This window comes from Pelobates fuscus, chromosome 3, assembly GCF_036172605.1.
Source record: "Pelobates fuscus isolate aPelFus1 chromosome 3, aPelFus1.pri, whole genome shotgun sequence".
Lineage (NCBI taxonomy): Eukaryota > Metazoa > Chordata > Amphibia > Anura > Pelobatidae > Pelobates > Pelobates fuscus.
The window spans coordinates 163059355-163086407 of NC_086319.1; the positions used below are offsets into that span (position 1 = coordinate 163059355).

A 27053-nucleotide genomic window follows, 5' to 3' on the forward strand; every position below is an offset into this window, starting at 1 on the left:
GTTCAGGTGGAGGGTCGGGAAGAGTACGAGGTCAGTTCCATCATTGACTCCAGAATTTCAAGGGGAAAATTGCAATATCTGGTCAACTGGAGGGGATATGGTCCTGAGGAGAGGAGTTGGGTACCTCAGGAGGACGTTCATGCTTCTCGCCTTCGCAGAGCATTTCACCTCCGCTTCCCATCTCGCCCCGGTTCATTCCGCCCGGTGGGCGTATCTGAGAGGGGGGGTACTGTCAGGGTACCTGAGGCCTCTACCTCTAAGGGAGGTAGAGACTTGGTGGTTTATCCGTCCAGGCGAGCTGTTTCCTCCGTTCCTCGCGGTTCATCCAGTCACTTAAACACCGGCCGCGAGGAATCCACGTCCTTTTCTAGCAGGACGCTCAATACGTGACGTCATGACGCTATCACGAGCGATCTGTCACTCAAGTGTCCGATATCCAATCGGTACTTGTCAGAGGCGTGATTTCCATCCAGAGCCAGGGTATTTAAGCTTACTCCTTACTTCAGCTCATTGCCCTGTCGTGGTTCTAGCTTGTCTAGTCACTCAGTGCTCTGGTATTCTAGTTTGCTCTATTGGTTTTGACTCGGCTCGTTGTACTACCCTGCTTCTCTGTTATCCCTTGACCCGGCTTGTCTCTCGCTTATCTGTCTTCTCGTTCCCTCGACCTCGGCTTGTCTCTGACTATTCTTTATTACTCTCGGTACGTTAGTCCGGCCATTCTAAGGCCCGGTATACGTACCTTTCCACTCTTTGTACTCTGCGTGTTGGATCCCTGTCCCGATCCTGACAGTAAACATGGCTCCTCTCTATATACAGAGTAACATGGCTCCCCTCTATATACAGAGTAACATGGCTCCCCTCTATATACAGTGTAAACATGGCTCCTCTCTATATACAGAGTAACATGGCTCCCCTCTATATACAGTGTAAACATGGTTCCCTCTATATACAGTGTAAACATGGCTCCTCTCTATATACAGAGTAACATGGCTTCCCTCTATATACTGTGTAAACATGGCTCCCTCTATATACAGAATAACATGGCTTCCCTCTATATACCGTGTAAACATGGCTCCCCTCTGTATATAGAGGGAGCCATGTTACTCTGTATATAGAGGGAGCCATGTTTCCACTGTATATAGTGTAACATGGCTCCCCTCTATATACAGAGTAACATGGCTCCCCTCTATATACAGTGTAAACATGGCTCCTCTCTATATACAGAGTAACATGGCTCCCCTCTATACAGGGGCGTACCTGGAGCATTTGGCACCCGGGGCGGATCCTTTATTTGGCACCCCCCTCCCCAACTTTGAAATGTAAAAAACAGCTGCAATTTTTTTTAAATGTATGTTTATGCAGTGTGTGTATAGTGTGTAAAGTGTGTGTATATTGTGTGTATAGTGAGTGTGTATAGTGTGTGTGTATAGTGTGTATAGTGTGTGCAGTGTGTGTATAGAGTGTGTGTAGTGTGTGTGTATGCAGTGTGTGTAGTGTGTGTGTATAGTGTGTGCATAGTGTATGCAGTGTGTGCAGTGTGTGCATAGTGTGTACAGTGTGTGTGTATATGGTGTGTATAGTGTGTGTAGTGTGTGTATAATGTGTGCAGTGTGTATGTAGTGTGTGTGTATAGTGTATGCAGTATGTGCATAGTGTGTACAGTGTGTGTGTGTGTAGTGTGTGTAGTGTGTGTATAGTGTGTGCAGTGTGTGTATAGTGTGTATGCAGTGTGTGTATAGTGTATGCAGTGTGTGTATAGTGTGTGCAGTGTGTGTATAGTTAGTGCAGTGTGTGTATAGTGTATGCAGTGTGTGCAGTGTGTATGCAGTGTGTGTAGAGTGTGTATAGTGTATGCAGTGTGTGTATAGTGTGTGTATAGAGTGTGCAGTGTGTGTATAGAGTGTGCAGTGTGTGTATAGTGTGTGCAGTGTGTATAGTGTGTGCAGTGTGTATGCAGTGTGTATAGTGTGTGTATGCAGTGTGTGTAGTGTGTGTGTGCATAGTGTGTACAGTGTGTGTATAGTGTGTACAGTGTGTGTGTATAGTGTGTGTATATTGTGTGTAGTGTGTGTATAGTGTGTGCAGTGTGTGTATAGTGTGTATGCAGTGTGTGTCCCCAAGCCCCTAGTCACACAACTAAATAAAAAAGCCCCTACCTACCCCCTCACCCTAAAAAATAGTGAAGGGGGAATAAAATTACTACCCTGTAAAGTAAAATTCAACTTACTATTCAACGTCTTCTTCTTCTAAAACCCGTCGAACTTAAAAATAAAATAAAAAACCCGAGCACAAAAAAAAATTAATCCATCTTCACCCATGGAGGGCTCCGTGTCAGTGTTTATCAGGGATCCTTAGAATAGGTGTCAATCCATATCTGCCAAGTGACCCTATGTAGGGGGAACAGTCCCTATTCTGCTCTGTGTCAGTGTCTGGAGGGAGTATCTGCAGTAACACAGAGTGTCTGGGGGGAGTATCTGCAGTAACACAGGGTGTCTGGAGGGAGTATCTGCAGTAACACAGAGTGTCTGGGGGGAGTATCTGCAGTAACACAGGGTGTCTGGAGGGAGTATCTGCAGTAACACAGAGTGTCTGGGGGTAGTATCTACTTGTAACATTTATATGCACTAAAAAAAAAAAATAATAAATTGAAAAAAAAATAAAAAATGGTTGCAGCTTCCGAATTAATCTAAAATGGATGCTGTCCAGTAGGTGGGAGGGTCTGCTAGGGAGGGTGTGCTGCTGATTGGCTGTAATGTGTCTGCTGACTGTGAGGTACAGGGTCAAAGTTTACTCAATGATGACGAATAGGGGGCGGACCGAACACCGCATGTGTTCGCCCGCGGTGGCGGACGCGAACATGCTATGTTCGCCGGGAACTATTCGCCGGCGAACAGTTCGGTACATCACTAGTTGCAGTCTTGAATCATTAAAGGTACACTATAGCTTTGGGGAATACAAATGTGTATTCCTAACATTACAATGCCTTAGTCACCTTTTCATTGACAGGGTTTTTGCTGCAGGGGTTAAAAAGATATTTCCCATAGGAAAGTATTAAGTTCTAGTGGTGCGCCAATCAGGTGGTCTCTCAGAGACCATCTGATTGAAAGAGAGGAGTTTTACTCCTGAAGAACAGCAATTTTTTCAGATACAAGTTTAAAATTTGGTGAGGGGCATGGCATTTTATGGTAAAGGAACCTGTGAGTGGTGGTGTGCACATGCTCTTTTCAAGCACTTTGACAGGCAGAAGTAATCCTACATTTTCTCCTGTGAAGTTAGGAATATACAATTCCTCTTGACTGTCCCAAATTAGGAATGCAGTGACAAAGCGCTCTGCAGCAAAGCGATGTAAGAATCATACGTGATTATACTCCTTGTAGTGTTCTCAGAAAATGGTTACTCTGCATTGGAGAGAAAAGTGACGTTGGCCACATGATTACTTTTCAAGCAAATAGAAAATGAGTGATCTTTTTGCTGCCACTAGTTTTCCTACTTTGCAAAGTTGCTTTACCCCTTCCAATGGTATGAAAATAAATTAGATAAGTCTGCACTGATATCCTAGCAGAATAAATGCTGGGAAAAAAGAGAAATATTCACAGTGACACACTATAATACAAAAAAGTTACTTTGAATAAAATACCTCATTTGTACCTTTTTAGAAGGAAGTTGTGATGTCAGAGATTAGTTTTCGTTATGAAACTATGTAAAATATAGTTGTTCATAAGAAAAAGCTAAATGATTAACAAAGGAAATGTCTTCTTTTAATTTAGCTATAAAATGTTCTTTTTTTTTTAATATGAGTTGGCTTCTTGTTGTGTTCTTTAACAGACCTTTCTATTGACTTCCATACCTGGTTGCAGACTGGCTTGTATTTCAGTCCTGGTTTGCTGAGGAGACGCTCCAGTTGCCTGCGGTTGAAGTTGGATACTCCAATTGACTTCACCAGTCCTGCATCTTTACAAGCCTCCAGAGCCTTTAGATCACAGAAATTGAAACAGATTATCTAAACAATTTATATTTATATATGACACACAATTTAGGGCTCACTTGCTACTATTTTTTCCACCTGAGGTGTTTTAGCCATTTTTTGCTTTTGTCAGCTCACCACATCTCACTGATGAGTATATAGCCCCAATATCAATTAAGAATAGACTGATCTGTCCACAAATGGTTGATTCTGAGTTGATACTATTTAACCCCTTAAGGACCAAACTTTTGGAATAAAAGGGAATCATGACATGTCACACATGTCATGTGTCCTTAAGGGGTTAAACAATATTAATAAACAATATTAATTCTAAAGAGGCACTCTAGTCGCCAATACTACTACATCTTATTGTAGTGTTTGTAGTAGATATAGCACTATGAGTCTGAGTGCTATCCCACACAATTCTATTACACAGTTTCAGATATAGGTGCACTGACCCAAGAAAATTGTAGATTATGCTAGCTTTAGTGTACCTATAATCTTAATTTTATTAATGACAGGAGGCGAGTATTTGCTTAAGTCTCTCTTTACTAGAACTCCACAGCAGCACAGAAAAACAACCAATCAGAAAAAAGTTAGGTACTATAAAACTCCCCTCCCCATGCATCATTTCCTCTTTCAAGCTGCGACAAAAACAGAATAAAAGGCAGAGAAACATCATGGGGAAGAAACAAAGTCCTAGATACGATGAAATAACGATGTCCATCATCCGAGAGTAATCGTCCTACTAGATAGTGTTGATGGACTGTAAACTGAAACGAGAGAAAAAAACAGAATCGAACAGGCTGATTATCCAATGAAATGTACTCTGAATAAACATGTAGGTACCCACTGTAGCAACCAAAATTAACTCTAATATATCCCAACCCTACTTATGAAAAAACACAGACATAAGGAAAAAGCGACAGGTAGCAGAGACAACAAACAGAGTTGCATACGTACCTGACAATCCAAACTATAACATTGACAAGGGAGGGACAAGAATGGGTGGGAAATACTCGCCTCCTGTCATTAATAAAATTAAGATTATAGGTACACTAAAGCTAGCATAATCTACAATTTTATAACATGACAGGAGGCTTTGTATTTGCTGTTTCAACGCTCAGTTCACCAATCCAACGCTGTTTGTGTCGCTGGTATCTATTCCAGGAAATTTCAGAGTAATCCTAATCGGACATTCCAAGAACGATAAACGACAGCCGACGGATCAAAGAAGATGCCAGCCGATGAAGCATCTCAAATACAGAAAAAAGCACCATCCGCCGGTAAATCCATTGTACGTGGTGTTGCGACCTGTTTCCTAGCAGTTGGTCCCTGAGCTGGCAAGTTGACCTGTTAGCCATATTCCTGTAGTTGTATAATATAGAAGGTCAATCTCGGACTTAGGGTCGCGAGGAGAAACTGCCACCCTGTCTCAACTCACGATCCGTAAGGCGGCTCCTCCGATCGTGCCAGGGTCCTTCGGCGATGCGGCCTTGCAGGTAGATCTCCAATCTCAAGGAATGCGCCTAAGTCCCCCACCAAAATTGCAATAGAGAAACCGAGGAAGATCTTCCGTTCCTTCCTGTCCTACCCGGTGAGATGTCTCATCCGACGATAAATACATAATGCAGGCAAGAGTGTGGCCAAACCAGCCCTACTCTAAGTGATACCAATATTCCAAATGGACTGAGTAATCCTCGGACGCAGTAGAGAAAAGACTCCAAAGGACGTCCATGCAGGGTTCCGAACTGAACTTGTGTGGAGGAAACGGTGGTCGACTACTCTGGGAATAGTGAATCCCAGAAATCTGCAAAGGAATGGGAAAAGCGAACTGGAGCGCAGATTTCCATCCAGAAATGCCCTCGTCCAAGAGTGAAAGATGTTTGTGTAGGAATCGGGGCACACCAGGTACCTCCATGAAGTCTCGTAGGTCTCCTCGACGGTAGTTGAAAAGTAGGTTAGCACGAATCCAACAAAATGGCTCTCGTGGGGGATAAATAGAGCATAGACAGAGGGCCCTCGTCCGAGGAGACGGGGCAGTCCAGCCGCCTTATCTCAAGATCATAAAGACCCGGGAAGACAAGACAACCGGGGTTTCCAGTCTTACCCTGTGATCCATACGTACGGTTTTACCTTCCGACCAGGAAATAGGCCTTCCATAATCTTGTTACCCGAGCAAGGCAGTGCCCGTTTGCTCCATGAAGGTCTCTATATCTCCTGACATCTTGACATGGGAGAAACTGTCTGCGCAGTTTGTTCGGAATGGTCTGGATATCCAAAACAGAAAGCAATCTCTGTATTACATGGTGCAGAGTCTGCCAAAAAACCTGCACACTCCTAGTACCGGAGGGTCACCTGTTAGTCGTACCATCTCCAGGGGTGTGTGCGAATAAGTGTGAGACTCCCACCGTTATACCTCTGAGTATCTCTTGCTCGTTTTACAGCGGTCCGGATCCAGGGATCTAGACTAAACATGCAATTCTTGCATGACCAGGCAGACCTCTAGAACGAAGTCAGTAGCGTGGATGTCAGTTCTAATTGAATGCAGGGGGGACGCCCCTCTGTGTAGTCATTGATGTTTTGCACAGGTACAAGCCTGTGTGATGAACAAATGGCCAGTATAGTAGAGCGTCGAGTGTATGAGAGAGCCGCGCTCTCTACCACTATGATCGCATACCGTGAGAGCGTCCGGCTGCTAGCCTGAGCGGGCCGCACCCGTTAGTAACCAACAGCCGTGACCGGATGCGAGTGGGTCCTCCCAACCTGTCCTCTGAATCCAGCCCAGTATCAGGTTGAGGACGAGTGAGGGGTTGCGCCCTCTAATAACAAATCAGTATCCGGTTCTGTATGAGAGGGTTCGCCCTCTGTTCCCGAAAGAAAATATACTCGGATCGAGGTGATGGAGGGCCGCACCCTCCCGTGGTGCAAATTAGAGTCCCTAGAGATTCAGGGGGACCAAACTGTAGTGCGCACCAATTATTAATGTCAGCATAAGGCTGAGGGCAATCTTCGGAAACAACGATGGAAAACTATCAACCGACTATCCGGATCCCGTGCGTGCGCGCGGGGTCCAGGTAGACCGTTGGTAGTCTGAGGAAAGCTGGAGACGTTCTCCTGCGATCCACGAGTGCCTGGGAGGTCGGAGGAGGTCAAGTCTGGCCTCACGACGTCCCGAGCGAAAAGGAAGTCAAGAAAAAAACAAAAGGCAACAATCAACGTAGATAAGAATAATACGCCAATTCTATCTCGGATAGAAGGTAAACAGCAGGCCGGAACGTAGGAAAAGTAAGTCCCGCTGGACATGGCCAGGAGCTAACCTAACGCAGGAAAAAACTACTGAACCTATAAGGATTCCGGGAGGCAGATACGGAGTAGCCGGTAAAGACAAGGAAAAAACACCGCTTTCACCTGTAGGAGTATGAGTACCGGTCCTTGCTTGTGCGAAGTTCTCCTTGGAGATGCACCGTCACCGGTTTGGAGGACAACGTGGATGTGTCCGGGGTCTTCATTAGAAACTTAGCCCTCCAGGCCTGAGGTTTAGGGCTTTCACTCTTCCCACCATACTCAGATGGCCGTATACTTGTGTCCTCTCGAACACTATGGCAATGGTGTTTGTCTGGACACCTGCCTACCTCCATGTCACTGGTGGGCTCAGGGTTATCCTCAGTGAAGTTACCCCAGGCCGGCGGCCAAAAGGGGATCGGTACCAATAGTGTAGGCCCGTCAGTAGGGCACAGGCCCAGCAGACCAAACGAATGGACACAGAAAGGTAGCCAAGCAAATAGTCGCATACATAGCAGGCCATCAAGTAGGCACCGACATAGCAGGCTATTCGATGGGGCACATGTATAGCAGGCCATTTTAATGTGCACAGACATAGTAGGCCGTTCTTATGGGCACAGACATAGCAGGCCGTTCTTATGGGCACAGACATAGCAGGCCGTTCTTATGGGCACAGACATAGCAGGCCGTTCTTATGGGCACAGACATAGCAGGCCATTCTTATGGGCACAGACATAGTAGGCCGTTCTTATGGGCACAGACATAGTAGGCCGTTCTTATGGGCACAGACATAGTAGGCCGTTCTTATGGGTATAGACATAGCAGGCCATTCTCATGGGCACAGACATAGCAGGCCGTTCTTACGGGCACAGACATAGCAGGCCATTCTTGTGGCACAGACATAGCAGGCCATTCTTGTGGGCACAGACATAGCAGGCCATTCTTGTGGGCACAGACATAGCAGGCCATTCTTATGGGCACAGACATAGCAGGCCAATCTTATGGGCACAGACAAAGCAGGCCAATCTTATGGGCACAGACAAAGCAGGCCAATCTTATGGGCACAGACATAGCAGGCCAATCAATGGGGCACAGACATAGCAGGCCAATCAATGGGTTGAGTGATACCAATATTATTAATAACATGTATTTATATACAGCGCCTTCCAATTCCGTAGCGCTTTACAGTGGGTATCGAATGAGTAACGAGGACCTCTGAGTTCGGGTAGAGGTCCCCAAAATTGTAGATCCTCAGGGCATCTTGTGACATAGGGCCCTTAGACAATCAACCCTTTTAGGCAGCGTAATGCTGTCTGAGTAACTTGAACCGGGACTGGCAGTCCCTAAATGCCCAGCAGGCAAATAGCGGTATCCCAGCTGTATTGGTATAAGCGGAAGTTGTCACAGTGATTACCATGTCCCTGAAAGTAAGATACATAGAGCGATACTCACCTTAAACTGTGAATTGGTATGCACAAGCTCACACAGATCTGTTTGATGTCTCAATCGTAAATATAGATACCATCATCATCATATCTGAAAATATTGAATAGAATCAGTGTAGACTGGTATTCCAGATCCAGGTCTGTTAACACTATATGTATGCCATGGACAGTGAGTTCATACCAGAGTAGTCTCCTCAGAGACCCCATAGCTGGACCCGAAAGGCTATATACTGCGAGGCACACTAATCCAAGCTCACAATACCTGTAACTCACAGGAATCCGCGATATACACTGTCAGCAAAACTACAGTATCCTGAGATATACACAGCAGTCAAACTCACCGCAATATGTGATATACACTGTCCGTAAAACACGCAGCAATCTGCGATATACACTGTCAGTAAAAAACACCCAGCAATCTGTGATATACACTGTCAGAAAACACATAGTAATCTGACATACACTGACAGAAAAACATATAATAATCTCACATACCCAGTCAGAAAAACACACAGTAGTCACATATATACTGTCAGAAAAACACTTAATAATCTCATATACCCAGTCAGAAAAACACACAGTAATCTCGTATACACAGTCAGAAAAACACCTAGCAACCTCATATACACAGTGAGAAAAACACATAATAATCTGATATACATAATCAGAAAAACACACAGCTACCACATATACACTGTCAGAAAAACACATAGTAATCTGATATATATAGTCAGAAAACACACAGCTAGCTCATATACACTGTCAGACAAACACATAGTAATCTGATATACACTGTCAGAAAAACACATAGTAATCTCATATACACTGATAGAAAAACGCATAGTAATCTCATATAAACTGAGAGAAAAACGCATAGTAATCTCATATAAACTGAGAGAAAAACGCATAGTAATCTCATATACACTGTGAGACAAATACACAGCCAGAAAATAAGAACTGTCATAGAAAATCAGAAGTCTGACCTATAAAAAGCCCTAAAGCTCACAGCAAGCTGTGAGATCTACACTAAATAAACTATAGTGATATATGTGGAAATGTGGTAAACCTGCTGAGACCCGCCGGGGAATCTCAGCAGGGCAACAAACGCAGAGATCTGACCGTGGAAGGAGGAGGGGCCGTGAGCAGGCACCCCTTTCTCCAGCTGGTCGGATCCACGAGGCTGAGAGAAAACCCGGCCGCGGCGAGGCGGCCACGTGCGTGAGCAGACCCGGTCGCGGGGTGCTCGCGTCTGACCGCGAGGAACCCCGGGCGCCGGCAGTCTCACACCAGAGCTCGGGGAGTCAGAGGAGGCAGACAAACGGCTAGTCTCCTGACACCCCGAGCAAAGCGCCCGCATCCCCACAGGGGAGGGAAACTAGTAGAAAGGCGCCAGGGAGTGGAGAGGAGGGGGAAACAAACAACAGGAATCCCCAGGGGCTCCCCCAATACCACAAACATCCCCAATGACACAGGGGAAACGAGCAAAAAAACATGCAGAAATCATGAAGCAGAAAAAAAGTAAAAACGGAAAATAATATAAAAACAATATGTATAATCAATATAATATGGATTCAAAATAATTATATGACCAAACAATGTACATAACATAGGTATAACTAAATGCTATAACATAAAATATATATATGAAAATACAATATATATATAAGCAAAACAACATGACTAAAATAACAAATATACACCCTAAATAAATCATAATAAAACCCAAAGCCACCAACTAATATTAGCAGGAGGCAGAGGTACTCTGACCTGTACTGATGCGGAGCAGCAAAGAAAGAGGAAATGATGCATGGGGAGGGGAGTTTTATAGTACCTAACTTTTTTCTGATTGGTTGTTTTTCTGTGCTGCTGTGGAGTTCTAGTAAAGAGAGACTTAAGCAAATACGAAGCCTCCTGTCATGTTATAAAATTGACTCTTTCCAGCGCCCACAGCACAACCCACACTGCTATGAAGAGCACTTCCATGTTATCCAACTAACTTTGATAGCCTTTTGTCATTTTTCCAACTATGCTATTTTGACTTGGATTTTGCTTATTTGTGCATGTTTATTGAACATTTTACTATCTGCAGGGCACTGCACACAAATAAAATGCAAATCCTTTGGGATTTGTAGGCTCCAAGATTTAGACTGATCTGTGCTTGGGGTTGATGATGTGTGGCAAGAAGCTTCGATCCCTTTACAGCCCTTGTGATTGTGATTTTGAACTTCGTGTCTGATATTTTTTTCAGAAGGCATATTGCCTTCTTTTTTTGTTAAGACATTTTGACTGCCCATTTCCGAATTGTGGTGATCAAGAATTTGCTAGCTTGTATTTTACTCAGAGGTATACATTTGTCCATTCCACCTGTAACTAAATATCCCCAATATCTGTGATATTTCCTTAGTGTTCTATTTTTTTGAAGGCTTTGACGTCTAATAATTATTTGATGCTTGTTTTCTATGTGCGTCTTTTTGGTCCAGTATATTTTGCTTCTCTAGCCAGATGGGTTTGCTGACTCCTTTCTTCTGTAGGTATTTCCTCCTTATTTGGTGCTCATTCAGCCTACAATGCTGCTTTTTCTGAGGTTGTTCTGCTAAGCGCTTATTTTTCTGACATTTTAAAATCTCATATCTATTTTTCCCTCGCCACCTCCTAGATGGCTTTCCAAATTTCCATTTTTTTGGTCTCTCTGTGCCTGTGGGTGTTTGATACCTTATTGTTATTTTTCTTAGTCTATTTGTAAGTTCCATATTTTGTAATAGATTTTTCCATATATCTTGCTTATTCCTTATGGTTTATTATTGTGTTTGGTTTATGCATAGATTATTGCTAGGTACTATTATCTATTACCCTCACTTTCCCCCCTCTTTTTTTATCTAGTGTGAAGAGAATGTGTGTATCCACATTGGATTGGTTTCACTTGATGGTCCAGCATCATTATTGTTTAATTATTGAATTTCTTTGTTGAACTTATTGTTTTTTTCCATGTTGAACTTAATTTTCTCATGCGAAAAAGAGGAAGTATGCTAAGGAGTTTTCTAAATTTTAATTATTACTGGTAATTGTGGATACATTTGGGCCTATAATTGGAAATAAACATGAATAATTAAATTTTGTTAGATTTATCAATAAAGAAGAATTGTACATATGTGCCTTACCTCCCATGTAGACAGAAAATCCACATTGTCATAAATAAAGCCCTTGTTGGAATCAGTGTGACGCTCAGCACCTGCAGACTTTAGACAGATAGATAAGTTACTGTACTATTCCCTTCTGCAGCAATCCAGTTAGAATTACATCATTACTAGATGTGTCAAAGGTTTAACAAAATACTGCCTAAATACTCAATTAGTACTGATAATAGGAACTTCTGGTACGTACCATAAACCTGATAGCCACATGCTTTGTTATGTGAAAACAAAAAGGAGAACCTACACTCTGATATATATGGGTGAGGTATCCAAAAAAAAATATTTTTTTTTCAGGTTCTTAACAAGAGCCAAGATACATGCAGACACAAGCCAGCTAATATTCCAGTTAAGATCTTATTCCACACCTGGCAACGTTTCAACCCTCAGAAGATGCTTGATGAAGACTGAGCCTCTAAGAGTTGAAAGATTGCGAGTACCGTACTCTGGCAGAATAAACTCTTAATTGAAATATTTGTTGTTGCCTTACTACATTTGTTTTCTTAAAGTTGCTCTTTCACCGCAAACTTGCCTACTCCACCCTTTTGTCACAACTGTCAAGCGTAGTAGGCCTACTTTGAAGAAAAGAAGAACAGATTCTGAAAGAGGAAAAGAAGAGAAAACAATAGGAGAAAGGTACGTTTGAGGTGAGAGAGACACTTTAATTTTAATTTTTCCAACGATGGTTGGAGCTATAGTACTATAGAATTTAAACATGTTTAAAGAACCTAAGTGTGTGTCTTTAGCTTATTGAATTTGCATGATATACCTCCATGATGAGACCTAGGACTTTCTGAAGTGCATGTGTTCTCTTACAATATCTCCTGTTCAGAAGGAACTTGCCAAACATTTCTCCTTTGGTCTCTCTGTAGTGCTGGCATTAGTTTAATATGCTTGTGGGAGTTTTCTTTACTCTAGGGCAGTATGTCCAGCAGGGTGTAGTGTTATGATCACTTAAGGTTGTATTGCACATTCAGTGTTCAATGCATTTTACCTCAGATTGTTGTCTATATGTGTCTATCCCTGATATACTGTGGATTAAAAAGTTTGGGGAACACTTCACTTTGGTTGAATTAATCATATTATATCTTTATACCATACCTTTAGTGAAAATGGCCAGTGCATTAGAAACAAGTCAAGGTAGTCCAGTTGAAGGTCACTTAAGGATTTCTCCAGTGCTTTGCGTACCAACTCTGGAGAAAAATATGTGCACCATAGCTAGAATCAAAAACAGAAAAGCTTTCAGATAAGAGTACAAATATCCCCTAAACCTGTGCACCTTGGGAAAGTGCTCATGGCTCCTATCATAAACATTCCCAAGCAAAACTGATGAAGAAAACATATTTTCCCCAGACATAGACCTTTTCAAGGTCATTTTGAGGAAGCTAAATTTACCGGTTACTATTGATATAATAAAAATGTTAGGTGACCATGACTTCACCTAATAAAAATATTACCATGTAGAAAGATACCATATCTTTTCTGTCATTGTCCTCTAAATGTCTTTGTCCGTTGAACTCTAGGTTCACTACTACATGCATTTTGCTATGGTCCATATAAATGTCTGTGTGTAGCATTGGGTTTTTTAATCTTTGTCTCACTGTCTCGTTCCCTGTTATCCTTTCTCTTATGCTTACTCCCTTTCTCTGGCTAAGGCTGAGGCTCTATTTTTCTCTCCCCCCATATGTTCCTTCCATTACTTTCTGTGTTTCCTTAAGTTAGAACCTCATTTTAAACACACATCTTAGAACATTTACCTTTCCTGTGTAGAATATTTCTTCTCTTTTCACTGTTCCATCTGCAATCTTTGCCCGAATCGCTTGGCCAATTTGCACTTCATTGCCATAGATGTACGCACAATCAATGTGCCTGTAGCCAAGTTCAATGGCTATTTTTGTTGCCTCCTCTCCGACACTTTTAGGCACCTATACAGTGTATGGAGAAATAGAACAATGTAAGAATGCAAAGCAGTGCCTCACATTATCAGTTGTATATGTGTAAAAACATGTAAAGCTGCTCATTTACTAAACTGCTGTGTAACAAATTGACATTTGCTTTGCGCTGCATTTTAGTTGCTGAATTGACATTTGCGCTCTATTTTTTTTTTTTTTAAATCTTTATTTTTGGTGCAAAAGATTTTACTGGCAGACCCGTGTAGCCACGACAGCAGACACAGGCAGGTTCATGCATACATGTCCGTGACATTTTACATTTGCACATTTTTTGTTGATAGTGACTATAACAGGCTAGTAAACATTGCTTATATGGTATAATATGCTGAAGTATTCAGGCATAGTAATAGTTAAACATAAGATTGATAACTTGCTTTGTCTATTTGGTATAATTCTAACAGGCTAATACAAGTCGAGTGCTCATTAAAGGTTAAACAGGCTTATTGGTTAATTGTAAAATTACAGGCTTTGTCACATTAGTTGTCGTGTTAAACATTCTACACTAGAGATGCCTATATAAGATGACACGTCTTTCTGAGTATAGATACAGAAATGAGTTAAGTGACTGGAAGCAAGCCTACATAGATGCTAAACGGTCTATTAAAGGATTAACACATGGGCGTAGGAACCCAAAAAAATCTGGGGGGGGATAGCATTTTTACTCGCCGGGTATATTCTTATTCCGTAAACTAGGAGTTGTTTATCCCATTGTACAGCGCTACGGAATTTGCAGTCGCTATATAAATGATTAAATAATAACAACATTAAAGGGTCACCACAGGGAAGGGGTTTTACTTACCCGGATACAGCGCCGGGATCCTCCTGATTAGAACCACCCCTACCCTTCCCATGAATATTAGAACCACCCCTACCCCTTCCATGCACAAAAGAACTCCACCTACCCCTTCCACGCACATTAACCCCCTACCCCTTCCATGCATATTAGTACCCCCCTAACCCCTTCCATGCATATTAGAACCCACCCTACCTCTTCCATTCATATTAGTACTCCCCTAACCCCTTCCAATAATTTTTCTACCTACCCCCTCCTCCCATCCATATTAGTAGCCCCCCTAAACCCTTCCAATTATTTTTCTACCTACCCCTCTCCCCTATCCTTATTAGTAGCCCCCCTAACCCTTTCCAATTATTTTTCTGCCATGTTAACTAACGCCAGTGCTGGAGTGCCTACATTAAAAGGCCTGCAGGGACAGGCTGTAGACACCAGAACCACTACACTAAGCTGCAGTGCTTCTGGGGACTATAGTGTTTCTTTAATGTGAGGTAAATTAGAGATTAGTGCAACGAATAATATGCTAGATTGCCTACTTACAACCAGATGAGGATGATGATGGGCTCTAGCTGCAGTCTGGCTCCACTGGTCTGGTGTAGAACAGGCTCTCTGGAGGCTGTTTGTAACTGTGGTCACAAAAATCAATGTTCTGTGAGAACGGGAAGCAGCTCCATTTTTTGGGGGCCCTTTACACAGCTCAAGGTCTGGATCCCAGGGTCCACCTTCATGTTCCACCAATGAGTTTGTTCACAGGGGGTGGAGTGTGTAGGGGATGTCCTGATATGTGTGTAAGGAATGCATTGTGTGAATCTGTGTTTGTATGTGTAAGGGCTGCAAGGTGTGATTCTGTGTATGTACGGGATGCAGTGTGTGCGTCTGTAAGGAGTGCATTGAGTGTATGTACGGGGTGCATTGAGTGTGTAAGGTTGCATGATTGTGTGAGTGTGTGTGTGTGCACGGGGTGCATTGAGTGTGTGTAAGGATGAATTGTGTGTTTCTGTGTGTGTAAGGGTGGTATGATTGTGTGATTGTGTGTGTGTGTGTGTGTGTGTGTGTGGTGGATGTCAATCTCTCTCCCTCCCTTGTCACTCTTTCTCCCCCCCCTCCCTGCTTCTTTCTCCCCCCCCCTCCCTCCCTGCTTCTTTCTCCCCCCCTGCTTCTTTCTCCCCCCTCCCTGCTTCTTTCTCCCCCCCTCCCTCCCTGCTTCCTTCTCCCCCCCTCCCTGCTTCTTTCTCCCCCCCTCCCTGCTTCTTTCATCCCCCCTCCCTCCCTGCTTCTTTCTCCCCCCCTCCCTCCCTGCTTCTTTCTCCCCCCCTCCCTCCCTGCTTCTTTCTCCCCCCCCTCCCTCCCTGCTTCTTTCTCCCCCCCCTCCCTGCTTCTTTCTCTCCCCCCCTCCCTCCCTGCTTCTTTCTCCCCCCCCTCCCTCCCTGCTTCTTTCTCCCCCACCTCCCTCCCTGCTTCTTTCTCCCCCACCTCCCTCCCTGCTTCTTTCTCCCCCACCTCCCTCCCTGCTTCTTTCTCCCCCCCCTCCCTCCCTGCTTCTTTCTCCCCCCCTCCCTCCCTGCTTCTTTCTCCCCCCCCTCCCTCCCTGCTTCTTTCTCCCCCCCCTCCCTGCTTCTTTCTCCCCCCCCTCCCTGTTTCTTTATTCCCCCCTTCCCCCCCCTGTTTCTTTATTTCCCCTTCCTCCCTCCCTCCCTGTTTCTTTATTTCCCCTCCCTCCCTCCCTGTTTCTTTATTCCCCCCCTCCCCCCTCCCTCCCTCCCTCCCTGTTTCTTTATTCCCCCCTCCCTGTTTCTTTATTTCCCCCCCCCTCCCCTCCCTGTTTCTTTATTCCCCCCCCCTCCCCTCCCTGTTTCTTTATTTCCCCTTCCTCCCTCCCTCCCTGTTTCTTTATTTCCCCTCCCTCCCTGTTTCTTTATTCCCCCCCCCTCCCTCTTCCCCCCTTCCTGTTTCTTTCTCTCCCTCCCTCCCCTACCTATGATGTAGCGTGGCCGAGCGCTGTATAGTCCGCCGGTACAGGGAGCTTTTGTTTCCTGTACCCGGCGGACTAACAGGAAGTGCACACTCAGTGTGCACTTCCTGTTAGTCCGGCCGGGTACAGGAGACAGATGCTCCCTGTACCGGCGGACTATACAGCGCTCGGCTACGCTACAGTGAGGGAGTGACAGGAGGGAGCGCTGAGCGCTTCCCTCCTGTCAGCTCCTCTCTTCATGCTGCGCCCGGGCGGTGCGCTCTCATGGACGCACCAGCCCGGGCAAAGCTGCAGCCGCCTGAGGCTCTCTGCAGAGCGCTCGGGCGGCTGCAGCATCAGGGGGGGGCCGGCGGAGCTGGGGGGGATTTCCCCATACCTGTCCCCCCCGCATGATTTGCTGGGGGGGATGCGTCCCCCCCATCCCCCCCGGTTCCTACGCCCATGGATTAACAGTAGACTGTGCAATATCATAGACACGCATCAAGTAAATAAAGTGTGTGTCAGGCTGAAGTCGTAACAGAAAGGTTAATGAAAATCGTTAATAACATATAAGCTGTTTCTAGATGAAATGCTTGATAGGGAGCGTTGTGAAGTGAAAGTCAGGGCTTAGACATAGTAGCACTTTATAGTTTAAGCTGATAACAGAGTTCTTGTAAACTTTGCTTATCTGCAGGGGAGAGAATCCTCGGCAGTCCAGGGTTAGGCATGACATCTGCGTGGGTAGAAGTGACAGGCGTCCCGGTGAAGTGTAACGGTGATTAGAGAGAGGCAGCAGGTCAGCAATGGTTCGTCGACTGAGAGTTTGTGTCGGAGCACAGAGAACTGTCCCCGGTGTGCAGGTGAGGTTCTTTTGGTCTCAGTCCTTAGAGTGTCTTATGGTTAACCGACGCCCATTCTGTGGATCTGGGTCTCTTCTGAGGCCCGTATGGATTGTTCGCCGCTCCAGCTGTTCATACCTTCCTGAGCGTGTGCTTGGGAGGTGGTGAGGTCCGCCTGAAGGACGGATATTTTGAGTGTCGTGGGGCGGTAAGCGAGTCGGGTGAGTTGTGCGGTCTCCCATTGATGTGTGTGAGAGCGAGTATTGGTGCCCGGGGGGTATAGCCGAGTTTTCCACCATCGTCGGGAGGTCGCTCTGGAGGCTTTGGGCGGGAGCCAGCATAATTGGCACTGTGTTGTAGGGCGGATCCATGCCGCTGCTTGTTTCATCACTATTTGAAAGGCCAGGCCTTTGGCTTTGAGTTCTGACCAGAGGCTTGTGCCGAGTCGGTCGAAGAACTCTAAAGTATGCTTGGGGGATTTGATGTGAAGTCGCTCAGCCGTGGGCCGCATCTGTGCCGCCATCTTGGTCGGGCCCTGGCACTTGTACTTGGTTACAGGCTTCGTCGCTTGATTGGGGGTAATCGTCCCCAGCGAGGACCGGGATAACCGCTGCCGGTCCAGGGGGGGGGGGGGGTAGCAGGGCAGTGTGTGTTTCCCGTTTGCGTGCGGGTCCCATGCCAGGAGATCGGCCACCTCTCCCAGGCTTCAGGCTCCGCTCCGGTTTAGGCCGCATGGCCGGTTCAGCCTCTCGTGATGTGGTTCGGCGCAGGACAGGCATCGTTCTGTTCCCTGCAAAGTTCTGTGTCATGTTCCAAGCACCATATGCTGCTGGCTTCTATACTTTGGTCAATATTAGTGTTTTTGCAGCTGCTGGTGCTGGAGCTATCAGAGAGCACGTCTAGCCATCTTGGCTGTCAGGCCCCGCCCCTCGACATTTGCGCTCTATTTTAGTTGAACTCAAAATTTAAAAAATCTATTTAGGTTTTAATTTTGAGATATTTTTCCATGCACCTGTTTTGGCTTATACTTGAGAAAAACAGATTTTTGACTCACTGTTCATTTCATTAACCCTCACATACAGAGTTCAATAAAGTTTACTTTGGCAATTAAATGAGTCTTGCTTTACCCCAAAATGAAAGGGACCGGTATATTCATTAGTAGGGCTATCTACTAAAGTGAGAACTCAAAGTGAATTCAAATTTAAGGCCAACTGAAAATTTAGTTCACTTAAAGAGACACTACAGACCCCTAATGCACTTTAGCTTGTAGAAGTGCTTTATGCATGAAGAGTGTATCATATTTTTTCATTTTACATAATGTACAGATTTCATTAGAAATTGGCACTCATATATTAACCTTGTTACACCCCTATGTTACTTTCTGGTTGTTTAACTTAGTGGAGCTAAACACAGAAGAAAAAGAAACATGCTCAGAGCACCAGCCTTATATAGACTTCTTACGTAGCCGTAAAATTTCCGGGCTTGGTTAGAAAGAGGCGCAGGCTTCAGACATCTTCTGCTTTTACAAGCTGTTTTAGATATACCTCCAATGAAAAGATGCATAATTAGATGCATGCATGTTTTTATTTGGTCTATATTTACTAAACAGTGTTTTTAATTTTTCTTTTTTTTATGTTTGTATTTGGGTAGTGGATTCTTCATTTAAAAAATGTTTGTAGTTTGGTTACTTTAACCTAAATTTCAAATTCACTTGGAATCCAACTTAACTTCTCATGAAGCAAAAAACCCATAGGTCACAAAAATGCATAGAAATATGGGCCCCCTGGCTAACATATGTGTCTAACCTGACAGGGGACCGTTGGTACAGGGGCTGAGCGGGCGAATAGATGGGAGGAGGGACGCGGGCATGTGGGGGGAGGATCACCTGCCTTCAAACCAAACCAGCAATAACCCAATTTTTTTTTTTTTTATTCTTTATTTTTACAAGTGCAAGATTGTACATTTATGCATGCAGTTTTTGCATCTGCTGTTCGAAATGTTAGTCACTTACATATGTATAATATAGCACTTATTTTTTAAAAGAGACTGGTCATACTGGTGTTTTAACATTCGTCACTAGAAGGTAAATATGCCTATACGAGCTAGTTAGTCTCTGCTCTGTGTTGTGTCTTGGGGGTTTGGGGTCAGACATTGGTGTGGGTACAGATGAGTGCCTTGTTGTCGTTTGTTAACATGGTGTGGCTGTGGTATGTCGCATCTTTTGTGGCTGCTTGCGGGTCCGGCCGAGTGGTGCATGGTGGTGCAAATGGCGGTGGTCGTGCGATGTCGAGTGTGCTGCGTGCAAGGGGTTAAGTCTTGTCTTGAACGGGGTTCTCGATTATAGTGTTCTATGTAGAGGTGCGCCGTGTGAATATGTGTGTTTACCTCGTTGGTGTGGGGGCGCTGTCGTTTGGCTGCTTGGCAGGTCAGTAGATTCTATGTTAGAGGCTGCCGTTTTATGGGCAGCAAGAGCCCAGTGTGGGCGGTGTCTGGTGTGTCATGGTTGGTGAAGTCCCCTAACCTAGGGGGGGATGGGGGGGGAGATGCTATTGCTTAACATGGTGCTTATGTATTGTGAGTCTTTGTACGCCCCTGATTGTGGTTTTCAGGATTTTCTGCCCATAGTGTTTGGGTCTTGTTGGGGCTGTGTGTGCTGGGCCCAAGGTGAGTATTCAGGTGTTTCCGCCCGTTCTAATATTCCCAGCACTGTCTGTAGACCCCAGACCTCCGTCGGGTGTTCCTGACGGTTTGTGGGAATCTGAAGGGCATCTGTGTGCTGCTCACCCCTTCAGGCGTCGTGGTAGGTGGTTTTCACCCTTCGATGGAGTCGTTTGGGGTCCGATAGCTGTCAGCTTTTACTCCTGGTTCAGGAGCTGTGAGAGAATGCAGCCATTCCGTTTGGACGCTTGGCTCCACCCCTGTTTTATTTATTTTTTATTCTATTTAATTTTTATTTTTTGCCATATGGACACAATGTTCATTTAAGCATATATGCTTTGCGGTCTAAGACTGGATCAGACTGGTAGGGAGTGTGAGACTATCACTCATCTGTAATTATGTTAAATAGATATCTCAACACGACTACCAGGGGCGTATTAGCCGCGAGGCAAACAAGGCATTTGCCTTGGGCGGCATTTTCCAGGGGGCGGCAAAAAATGCCGCCCCCAAATGCCCAGGGCAAATGCCTTGTTAGCCTTGCGGCTAACTGACAAGCCCTCAAGGCGGGCGGTCTGCTGGGCGGCGCTGGCGGGCGGCCGGCCGGCGAGGGAGCACTTCCTCTGAGCTGTCTGCTCAGCTCCCTCGCGCGCCGCAGAGTGAGGCTGGGAGCCGGAATATGGCGTCATATTCCGGCTCCGCCTCCCAGCCACACTGTGCGGCGCGCGAGGGAGCTGAGCAGACAGCTCAGAGGAAGTGCTCCCTCGTCGGCCGCCCGCCAGCGCCGCCCAGCAGCCACTGGACCACCAGGGACAAATAGGACCCCCCCCCCCAGCATTCCCAAAGCTAAGGAGGCTGGGGGGGGGTAAATTAAAAAAAAAATGTGTTAAATATGTGAGTGAGTGAGTATGTGTGTGTGAGAATGTGTGTGTCTGTCTGTTAGTGTGTGTGTCTGTCTGTTAGTGTGTGTGTCTTTCTGTTAGTATGTCTGTGTATGTCTGTTAGTGTGTGTGTGTGTATGTCTGTTAGTGTGTGTGTGTATGTCTGTTAGTGTGTGTGTATGTCTGTTAGTGTGTGTGTGAATGTCTGTTAGTGTGTGTGTGTATGTCTGTTAGTGTGTGTGTGTATGTCTGTTAGTGTGTGTGTATGTCTGTTAGTGTGTGTGTGTGTGTGTGTGTATGTCTGTTAGTGTGTGTGTGTATGTCTGTTAGTGTGTGTGTATGTCTGTTAGTGTGTGTGTGTGTATGTCTGTTAGTGTGTGTGTGTATGTCTGTTAGTGTGTGTATGTCTGTTAGTGTGTGTATGTCTGTTAGTGTGTGTGTGTGTGTGTGTGTGTATGTCTGTTAGTGTGTATGTCTGTTAGTGTGTGTGTATGTATGTCTGTTAGTGTGTGTCTGTTAGTGTGTGTGTGTGTGTCTGTTAGTGTGAGTGTGTGTATCTGTTAGTGAGTGTGTCTGTAAGTGTGTGTGTGTTTCTGTTAGTGAGTGTGTGTTTCTGTTAGCTAGTGTATGCGTATCTGTAAGTGAATGTGTGTGTGTGTATTTAGAAGGCGGGGCAGGGGAAGGGTGGGGGTGGTGCGGGCGGGGGGAAGGGTTGGATGGGGGTGGCGCGGGCGGGAGGGGGGCGCCTGAGTTTTGTCCTGCCTAGGGCAGCACAAAACCAGGATACACCACTGACGACTACCATTGCAGGGGGGTAGGGAGGGAGGACTAGGGAGAGACCACCGTTTATCCCTTATTATGAGCAACAACTGTAACGGGCGTTTTCACACCCGAAGAATCCACAGTGAGGGGGTGGGGTCAGAGGCAAAACCCAACATTCTCAATACACTACGATAAAAAGCGTACGTACTGTCAAGCGCAAACTGTGACGGCATAACCCTTACTAATACAAGAATTCTGTACCACTACCACACTCACGATATTGTAACCACCGGTCTAACTGTTGTATTGTACTTCTATTTTGAAAACCTGAAAATAAAGAATGTCAACAAAAAAAAAAACCCCACCATTTGGACAGACCAGGATTGTCTAAGAGAGAGCAAGAGAGAGCAAGAGTGAAGGTTGACATTTGAGAGAGCACAAGCCTTCCACATAGCTGTCCCCCTCACCTGATGTTAATATTTGCCATTATCCAAAAATAAAATATGTGTCAAAATGAAGCTGAGTAGTAGAGTGACAAATGCATTGTGCATGGAAAATGTTTGATTGTGCTTATCAAGGAAAGTGAACGTATGTGCCAGGCCTAAATCATGGGGTATCGAGCTATATAGACTCTCTCCGTCAAGACTAATTAGTAATGCACCATCAAAGATCCTAACAGAAGATATAATTTATACGCTCTGTTTTATGTCCTTCAAGCATGACAGAAGTGTTGTCACTAGGTCTCTTAGTATGAGGTGTACATAGATACTTGCGTTAAGAGTAAAGGCTCTTGCTATGAACTCTTTATTTTATTTTTTATTAAAGCCCCTTTACCATCAGCGACCTTACATAATCCTGTCAAGTCAGGGTAACAACACACAGCCCCTGTATGACCAACTAAATATTTAATGTTTTACTCTATGTGTTAATTGTTCTCATTGGTGAGTCTTATCTTGCTGCTTTTTATTCCATTTTATTTCAATTTCCTTAGTTGAATTTGGAACTGCATTTCATAATTTCTTTTTTAATGATGCATTTTGTGCAATTACTCAGGCTCAGCATATGTGCCTCAGTGTTTAAAAGATTCATGGTTTGTAAAGCACGGGCCAGTATTTTTCCATTACATTAGGTGTTCTATGCAGGAAATTTAACCCTCAACCCCCAGAAAACACCAGTTTAAAAAAGCAAAACAGCACTCAACTATAATTTTAAACAATGGTATGATCCCATTTGTAAGTTTCAAAATATGTATTTGTTTACCAAAGAGTGAGTTCAGTTAAACAACTGAATCAACAACTGAGTACACAATCACATCTACACCTTAATGTAAATCAATGTAAAAGCAATGTCAAGTATTATCTTTTTTTTCTTTTATTGTTTATGGTTTTGAGCTTTTCAGCAGACACTTTATTTGTCAAAATGCAGGTTGAAGGTTCATTGCATCCCCTTTATTAAAACTTGAAGGATTTCTTTATGCAAAGTTTTTTGGTTCTCGACAGTTATCTTTCTTAATAACTGAGTAGCCAAATTTATGGCAAATTATGTACAAACATTGGAGCTATAGCTAAAAAAATGATGAGTTCTAAAAAGTGGTGCAAATGTGTGAAAGGGGAAGAGTCACCAATGCAATGTCTCTGCAGATTCCGCTTGTTTCCATGGTGACTGCTCCACTTGTAGTACATTAGTACCACTTTTTAGAACAGAACAATTTTCATCTATAAACCTCGCACTCAAATTGTTAGCAGTATTTTCAAATACTATTTTGTCAAAACATCACAGCTTAAATGCTGATGAATAGAGTTGAGTGGACACCTGGATGTTCGGGTTCGCCTGGTTCGGCCAAACTTCAGCAAAAAGTTCCAGTTCGGGACTCGAACTTGACCCCAAACCCGAACCCCATTGAAGTCAATGGGGACCCGAACTTTTGGGGACTAAAATGGCTCTAAAAAAGTCCTGGAAAGGGCTGCAAAAGGAAGTAAAATGGGGGTAAGAGTAGTGCCCTGCAAACAAATGTGGATAGGGAAATAACTTAAAATAACATAAAATACATAAAAATTAAAAATAATAATCTTGAACTAGGAGGAGGAATTTGGGGGCCCCAAGCAAAATGTACATAGAGGCCCCGGGCAGCCCCCACCCCTGAGGCGGGTGGGGGCCCTAAATATATATACTGTCCTACCCCACGGACCCCACCACTGTGTGGTGGGTGGGACCCTAAATAACAATGAGGGGGGGACTTACTGTCCATCCCCCCCGGTCCCCACCCCTGCGTGGCAGGTGGGGGCCCTAAATAACAATGAGGGGGGACCTACTGTCCTCCCCCCAGCCCCCACCCCTGAGCTGTGGGTGGGAGCCCTAAATAAGAATGAGGGGGGGACCTACTGTTCTACCCCCCTAGCCCCCACCCCTGCGCGGCGGTTGGGGGCCCTACATAACAATGAGGTGGGGACCTACTGTCCTCCCCTGGCTCCCACCCCTAAGTGGCGGGTGGGGGCCCTAAATGAAAATCCCCCCTTCCAAGGTGACTAGGGGTCCCCAAGCCCCTAGTCACCCCCCCACCCAAATAAAAGTTATCCCATACCTACCCCCTCACCCTAAAAATAGTGAGGGGGGAATTGAATAAAATAACTAACCTGTTAAAATAAAACTTAACATTTGATGTCTTTCTTCTAGAATCTTCATTTTTCAGCCCCAAAAAAGGCCAAATAAAAAACCATAATACCCATCGAACTTAAAATAAAATAAAAAATCAGAGCGCCCCAAAAAAAAACAGACGAAAAAGGCAAAAACACGACGCCAAAAAAATAAATCCATCTTCACCCATGGAGGGCTCTGCGCAGACTGAGCTCTGCAGGGCGGGGGAAGGCTTATAAAGCTTTGCCCCGCCCTGCAATTAGGCTAAGAACACTCTGGTTGGTTTAAGCCAATCAGAGTGCTCTTTGCCATTTTACACAGGTGTCAATCTTATTTAGGGCCCCCACCCACCGCTCAGGGCCGTGGGGGAGGACAATAGGTCCCCCCTCATTGTTATGTAGCGCCCCCACTTGCCGCGCAGGGGTGGGGCCCAGGGTGGAAGACAGTAGGTCCCCCGTCATTCTTATTTAGGGCCCCCACCCACCGCTCAGGGGTGAGGACAGTAGGTGCCCCCCTCATTGTTATTTAGGGCCCCCACCCACCATGCAGGGGTGGGGACCAGGGGTGAGGACAGTAGGTCCCCCCGTCATTCTTATTTAGAGCCCCCACCCACCGCTCAGGGGTGGTGGCCGGGGGGGGGGTGGACAGTAGGTACCACCCCACTTATTGTTGTTTAGGGCCCCCACCCACCGTGCAGGTGTGGGGGCCGGGGGGTGGACAGTAGGTCCCCACCTTATTTTACTTTAGGGCCTCCACCCGCTGTTCAGGCCACTGGCTGCTCATTGTTTACTAGACATGCCCCTACTGTATAGCGAACAAAGTCCCTAATTGCGTTCTAACACGATTGGAGAAACTGTTCTCATTCTGTTAGGACGCAATTCAGCAGTTTTGCCGGCGTTCTGTCTAAGTGACAGGACGTTCGGCAATACTGACAGGAGGCATCGTGGGAACAGGGAGGAAAGCTATTTGCACTTTACTGCATTGGCTATCAAAGGGGAGCTCACGCAGTTTGTCGTTGCATTTTATTCTTAACCAGTCTTTGTCTTGGGGCCCCAGGTCAGCTCGGGGCCCCAAGCAATTGCTTGGTTTGCTTGCCTTGTCGTGACGGGCCTACACACGAGTCAAACGATTGTTGATTGGCTACCCTGCAGCATTTCAAAATGCGCCATTAATTTGATGAACACGAACCCGAACTGTTACTGAAATGTTCGGGTTCGGGGGCAAGAAATCGTAATGTTCGGTACAAACAACTCAACTCTACGGATGAATAAACCCTTTCTGTATTTCTAGAAGCTCATAAAACGAAAGAAAAGCTTCTTGATTTTACTCTTTTTAGATCTTAGCAGAAGGCTACTAAAGGAAGTGCACCGTAATAAGGTCTGTTTTGAATTTTAATCTGTGAATGTAGCACAGACTTGCCATTTGTTGAATAAATTCCTTAGTGCACATGTTCTATATTGTGTATCGATACATACAGTATGTGTGCCCACATTTGTTGACAGTCTATAGACCAAGCTTAAGAGCTATTTTCTTTACATAGTATAACATTTTATCTACGCAAATAGGCAACAGAATTTAAACAGTTAATACATTTTTAAAATTGTGATCACATTGACATTTTACCGGGAAGCAGATATATAACAATTTATGATTCATGGCTGCATTTGGGTAAAACTGACAATTACACTATACTCATCAAAGCATTTTTAACATGAGCTATTCCTTGTTAAAATTGAAGTGTCTAATCTCAGAGTGAAAGCATTACTGAAGAGCAAGTCTTCAGGGGTAGATTTTTTGTTTTTAATTATTTATTTTTTAAAGACATAACAAAGTTAATAAAATGGGGATTAGCAACACATAAAAAAATAAATAAAAGTAAAATGTGTCCAAGCATGCACTTCTATGTAAAAAAATCTGAAAATATGAACTGAGCAATATACTCTTTGTATCACAAGGAGTCAGTGAGACATATCATGGACGCGCAGTTTTTAAAAATGTACGTTAAAAATTAAAACACATGAGAGTGAGAACTAGATCACTGAGTGGAGTCAAAGCCCTTTTATTCAATTGATAACCCTGTTCTTTGTATAGTGCTGATTGTATCACTTTGTGCAGTATATAAGGGAGTGCTTTGGACTTTAAGCCTATAGAAGGGCTGGTCAGCGGTGCCCTTTAATCTCTTTGTTTAGTGCTTCTAGCTAAAGAATATATGAGTTACACCTGCCATAAGACATTTATATAAAACTACAGACAACCTGCATTTATTAAGCATTGTGATCAGAACTGTGACTTACATCAGGTGCAGCATAGGTACCCAAACCAAGGATGGGCATGGTGTTGCCATCATTTAGGGTTATACGAGTATCCTTGTTGTAAGACATGTCTCCAGCAGCCAATGTGACAAGCATACTGTGTACAACTGGTTATATAGGAACTGTACACGTGTTGGAAGATAAAGTAAGAAGGTGTGGCCAGAAATGAGACGCTGAATCCTGCCAAAGAACACACAGGGATCATATTTGTTAAAGGGAAACTCCAGTGCCAGGAAAACGATCCGTTTTCCTGGCACTGGAGGGTCCCTCTCCCTCCCACCCACCAATCCCCAGTTACTGAAGGGGTGAAAACCCCTTCAGTCACTTACCTGAGGCAGCGGCGAGACCAGGAAGAGACCTCTAGTGGCTGTCTAGTAGACAGCCACTAGAGG

General features: G+C 44.7%; 1 protein-coding gene across 1 annotated transcript in view; it reads right to left on the reverse strand.

Annotated features, from left to right (window-relative positions):
- The window catches only part of LOC134600929 (rho crystallin-like), a 47156-nt gene extending 20398 nt beyond the window's left edge, over nt 1-26758 (reverse strand). The window contains exons 1-5 of the mRNA XM_063445316.1: nt 26644-26758; nt 13640-13807; nt 12984-13100; nt 11853-11930; nt 3848-3970 (exon numbers count right to left, since the gene is read on the reverse strand). Of these exons, the coding sequence (XP_063301386.1) occupies nt 3848-3970; nt 11853-11930; nt 12984-13100; nt 13640-13807; nt 26644-26757 (600 nt within the window). The 5' untranslated portion in view covers nt 26758. The remainder of the gene's footprint in view (nt 1-3847; nt 3971-11852; nt 11931-12983; nt 13101-13639; nt 13808-26643) is intronic.
- Between the last annotated feature and the right edge of the window lie 295 nt (nt 26759-27053).